The sequence below is a fragment of the Carlito syrichta genome, unplaced genomic scaffold (assembly GCF_000164805.1).
Source record: "Carlito syrichta isolate Samal-C Ts95f unplaced genomic scaffold, Tarsius_syrichta-2.0.1 Scaffold306734, whole genome shotgun sequence".
NCBI classification, from domain to species: domain Eukaryota; kingdom Metazoa; phylum Chordata; class Mammalia; order Primates; family Tarsiidae; genus Carlito; species Carlito syrichta.
The window spans coordinates 39,166-44,727 of record NW_007250830.1 but is presented as its reverse complement, the minus strand read 5'-3'; the positions used below and the strand labels follow the sequence as shown (position 1 = coordinate 44,727).

At 44.3% G+C, this 5,562-nt stretch overlaps 1 protein-coding gene across 1 annotated transcript in view; it reads right to left on the bottom strand.

The window, feature by feature from the left end:
* Positions 1-5,562, bottom strand: part of PDPR (pyruvate dehydrogenase phosphatase regulatory subunit) — a 45,569-nt gene that overhangs the window by 13,937 nt on the left and 26,070 nt on the right. The window contains exons 9-10 of the mRNA XM_008063303.2: positions 4,012-4,204; positions 649-773 (exon numbers count right to left, since the gene is read on the bottom strand). Of these exons, the coding sequence (XP_008061494.1) occupies positions 649-773; positions 4,012-4,204 (318 nt within the window). The remainder of the gene's footprint in view (positions 1-648; positions 774-4,011; positions 4,205-5,562) is intronic.

The window sequence follows — 5,562 nt, the reverse complement described above, 5'->3', positions numbered from 1 at the left end:
GTAGCGCGCGCCTGTAATTTCCAGCTACTCGGAAGACTGAGGCGGAAGGATCGCCGGAGCCCAGCAGGCGAGGCTGCGGTGGCCGGGAGCGGCCACTGCACTCCAGTCTGGGCGACAGAGTGAGACTCCAACTCAAAAAAAAAAAAATGAAGTGGCCGATCCTTCTAAATTGGAGGGAGGCAAGAACAAGGAGAATAACAGCATTCATGAGAATGCTGTTTCCTATTTAGCTAGTGTATGATGGATTAATGACAAAAGTCACTCAGAGAAGCCTAAAGCTTTCAGAAAAACTTGGCAAATTCTCTGCCTTGGTGATCTCATAAACTAAGTGGGGAGTGAGAAAGCACTCACTTTGGCAAGGCAAACTGGAAAGGAGACACTGCTAGGAATAACAGAAAGCTGCAGCGCATCACCTGAAAATCCTATTCTACTTTCTTGCTCCCAAAAGAAAACAAGGTATGATATACCAAAGAAAAATTATGTAAATATCAAGTGAAGCATGCAGCTCCTTACTCAGGTCTGAAACAGTCAAACATCAGAAGCCTAACTCAAAGCAGTCATTGAACTGTGGAAAAATCTGTCTCCTTTGAGTGACAAAACCGGAAAGATACCTGCAAGTTGGAGTAACTGAAACAAAGCTTCACTTACGCATGACTTCCATGACCCGGTGGCGCAGAAAAGTACGGCTGCTCTGGAGGGCTCCAAAACGTTTCAAGTCCAACCCCCAGACATTTTCTGAGGGATAACCATGAACTATCCATTCAGCAAGGTACCTGTTTAGATTGGTGGAAGGATGGGGGTTGTTGGGCCTCAGATGTGATGTTTCAGAGAATAAAAGAACCAACAGAATCAAAAGATCCTACATTGTCACAGACCAGTTGAACAGTTCTGAGAAATTTCCTTAACTTTTCTGGTAGAAGCAAGCATGGACTCATGGACTCCTCTCAAAAGACCACTATGAGGATTTTGGCTCTAATGAGAAGATTCCCCAGAAAGTGTTTAAGATATAAGTCACATCTATGAAGAAATAAAACTATATGCAAATGTACTCTAATTTATACACCCAATGGTTTCTCCCCACCCAAAAAGACAGGGTCTCAGTCTGTCGCCCAGGCTGGAGTACAGTGGCATGATTATAGCTTACTGCAGCCTTGAATTCCTTGGCTCAAGCAATCCTACCTCAGCCTCCCAAAAAGGTGGGACTATAGATGTGTGCCACTATAATTTTTTTATTTTTTGTGAAAACGGAGTCTCACTTTGTTGCCCAGGCTGGTCTTGAAGTCCTGGCTTCAACTGATTCTCCCTTCTCAGCCTGTTGAGTAGATGGGATTATAGATGTGTGCCACCATGCTCAGCTGATCTTTTATTTTTTGTAGAAATGGGGGTCTCGTTTAGTTGCCAAGGCTGGTCTCAAAGTCCTGGCTTCAAGTGATCCCCCTGTCTCAGCCTCCCAAAGTGCTGGGAATTATAGGCATGAGTCACAGTGCTCAGCCCTCTAATGTTTTTTTTCTGTAAAATAGTCATCTCAGGAGATTATACAGTTATCTGGCCACATCTTCTTTGCTCCAAGCATTTCTTCTGTAATTGTTTTCAAAGTCATTCTACAAGTCACTCAAGAAAACGGGCCTCATTAATTTTAAAAATGTTTTTAAATTGTGGTAAAATACATATAACATAAAATTTACCATCTTAAGTATTTTATTTTATTTTATTTTGAGTTGGAGTCTCACTCTGTTGTCCAGACTGGAGTGCAGTGGCATGCTCCTGGCCACCGCAGCCTCAACCTGCTGGGCTCCGGTGATCCTTTCGCCTCAGCCTTCCAAGTAGCTGGAACTACAGGTGCGTGCTACCATGCCCGGCTAATTTTTTTGATTTATTGTAAAGATGAGGTCTCGCTAAGTTGTCCAGGAGGGTCTTGAACCTATGGGCTCAGGCAATTCACACCTCGGCCTCCCAAAGCACGGGATTACAGGCTGAGCCACTGAGCCCGGCCCATCTTAAGTATTTTAAAATGTATAGTTCAGTGGCATTGTACATTCACATTGCTGTGTAACCCTCACCACCATCCATCTCTAGACCTCTTCTCTTTTATTTTTTTTGAGTTGGAGTCTCACTCTGTCGCCCAGACTGGAGTGCAGTGGCCGCTCCCGGCCACCGCAGCCTCGACCTGCTGGGCTCTGGCGATCCTTCCGCCTCAGCCTTCCGAGTAGCCGGAATTACAGGCATGCGCTACCACGCCCGGCTGATTTTTTGATTTATTGTAGAGATGAAGTCTCGCTGCCCAGGTGGGTCTCGAACCCGTGGGCTCAGGCAATCCACTCACCTCAGCCTCCCAAAGTGTGGGATTACAGGCTGAGCCACCGAGCCTGGCAGAACTCTTCTCTTTTAAAACTGAAACTCTGGGCTGGGCACAATGGCTCACACCGATGTAATTTTAGCACTTTGGGAGGCTAAGGTGGGAGGAGAGCCTGAACCCAGAAGTTCAAGAGCAGCGTAGGCAACACAGCAAGAGCTTGTCTCTGTTAAAAAAAAAAAAGGCCGGGAGTGGTGGCTCACATCTATAATCCCAGCACTTTTGGAGGCTAAGATGAGATGATTACTTGAGCCCGTGGGTTTGAGACCAGCCTGGGCAACTTGGCAAGACCTTGTCTCTATAATAAATCAAAAAATTAGCCAGGCATGGTGGCATGTGCCTGCAGTTCCAGCTATTTGGAAGGCTGAAATGGAAGGATCACCTGGGCCCAACAGGTCGAGGCTGCGGTGGCTGGGAGCATGCCACTGCACTCCAACCTGGGCAACAGAGTGAGACTCCAATTCAAAAAAAAAAAAAATCAAAAAAATTAGCCATGCTTGGTGGCACATTCCTGTAGTCCTAGCTACTCAGAAGACTAAGGTGGAAGGATCACCTGAGCCCAAGAGGTAGAAGCTGCGGTGAGTTGTAATTGTGTCACTGCACTCCAGCCCAAACAACAGAATAAGATCACAACTCAAACAAAAACAAAAACAAAATTGAAATTCTGTATCCAATGAAAAAGAACTCCCTTTCCCTGGCAACAACCATAGTACTTGCTGTTGCTATAGATTTCTCTAGGTGCCTCGTAAGTGGAATCACATTATATATCCTTTTGTGACTGGCCTATTTAATTTTTACTAGTACATAATCTTTTTATTTATTTTTAAAATTTTATCTTTTTGTAGAGACAGAGTCTCATTATATTGCTCAGGCTGGCCTCAAACCCCTGGGCTCAAGTGATGCTCCTACCCTCAGCCTCCTAAAGTTCTACAATTATAGTTAATGAGTCACTGTGCTCAGCCTCTCATTCTTATTTTTCATTTTTATTTTTTGAGTCAGAGTCTCACTCTGTTGTCCAGGCTGGAGTGCAGTGGCACACTCTCGGCCACCCCAGCATTGACCTGCTGCGCAAAGGCGGTCCTTCTGCCTCAGTCTTCCAAGTAGCTGGAACTACAGGCATGTGCCACCACGTCCGACTAATTTTTTTGATTTATTGAAGAGACGAGGTCTCACCAAGTTGCCCAGGCTGGTTTTGAACCCCTGGACTCAAGCAATCCTCTCACCTTGGCCTCTCAAAGTGCTGGGATTATAGGTTTGAGCCACTGTGCCCAGCCAGCTTCTCATCATGAAATATTAAATATTACCCAATTTGATCCTGTAACTTCCTGATCACATTTCGCTACTTTCAAACTCAAATACACACTCAAAGTACCAACAGTTGTTACAACTGAAAAAGTACAAAAGGACATCCCATAGACTCTGTGGCTAACTCCCAAAGAGGAGTTCCAAAAACATTTTGTATAATGACATTTCTAGAATACTGGGGGAGCTGCCCATACTTTGCAGGGGACAACTCTCAAGTTACAACTCTCTTCTTCTTCTTCTTAGCATACTAGGTTAAATATATTACATACCATGTTAACAACAAGTAATTCTAGAAGGGAAGAAGCCCAGCAAGCTGACATATGTTCACAGCTGACTGAATGACAAAGACTTACTTTCCAGCTCCTCCACCAAACGAAAGGCCAGCAGAGTTCATCCCTGCCAGGACAAAGTAGCCCTGGACTGCAGGAGATTCGCCCATGATGCACCTCATATCTGGTGTGAAGGTCTCAGGGCAATTCACCAACTTCATGATCTCCAGAGTCTCCAACTCTGGCATCCTCCGTAGGAGGGAACTCAACAGGGGCTCTGAGCAACACAAACAGATCCAAACCAAGTTCTCACTTGTGAGGAATTAAAAACTCATAACCAGCCAGTCGTGGTGGCTCAAGCCTGCAATCCCAGCACTTTGGGAGGCAGAGGCGAGAGAATGGCCTGAGCCCATGGGTTTGAGACCAGCCTCAGCAACATGGTGAGACCTCGTCTCTACAATATATCAAATGATTAGGTGGGTATGGTAGCATGTACCTGTAGTTCCAGCTACTTGGAAGGCTGAGGTGGAAGGATCACAAGAGCCCAGCAGGTTGATGCTGGGGTGGCCATGAGTGTGCCACTGCCCTCCAGTCTGGGTGATAGAGTAAGACTCCAATTAAAAAAAAACAAACAAAAAATTTGTAACCCTTTTACTTTTTATTCTCTCTCCTTTCAGAAAATTTTTTGGGAAATACTTTTCCAAGAACCAGCTGGTCCATTTATCAGAAAGCAGAAAGCTAGGTGGCATTACAGGATAGGACACAGTTGCAAAGAGCTAGGCATAAAGACTGAGGAAAAAAGATACTCTTTAGAAAGGAAAGGAGCTACCAAATAACAAGTAGTACATGTGATTACAGATAATAATCTCAAGGGAGTCAGTATGAGCAGAAAAGCTCTTAAATGCAGCCAAAGAGATTCCCTTTTTTTTTTTTTTGAGTCAGAGTCTCACTCCGTTGCCCAGGTTGGAGTGCAGTGGCATGCTCACAGTCACCATAGCTTCAACTTGCTAGGCTCAGGTGATCCTTTCACCTCAGCCTTCCAAGTAGCTGGAACTATAGGTGTGTGCCACCACGCCCGACTAATTTTCTTGATTTATTGTAGAGATGGAGGTCTCACCAAGTTGCCCAAACTCCTGGGCTCAGGCAATCCTCTCACCTCCACCTCTCAAAGTGCTGGGATTACAGGCGTGAGCCACCACGCCCAGCCAAGAGACTTCAATGAAAGGTGATGTTCTCCTACACTAGAATAGCAGAAAAAGATATCCTCACCCTGTTTTAAAGGAAATCTACCATCTGGTCATAATATAGTGGGACAGTGGTAACAGATGAAACCAAACTGGAGTTGGATGATGGGTACATGGAGGGTTCATCATATTACTCTATCCACTTTTATAAGTTTGAAACTTTCCAAAAGAAGTTGATTTAACACTTTGCACTCAGAGACATCTTGCAGATCACCTACCAGCAACTTGAAATGGTGAAAGATGAATCACTTCATATTAAATAGTATAGCACTGGAAGAAATTATTTTATTGCAATGATATTTGGCTTATAATGAAAATTTTGAACATTGAGGAACTTATTTATGACCAAAAAAATCAAAACTTTATATCTTTTTTTTTTTTTTTTTTTTAG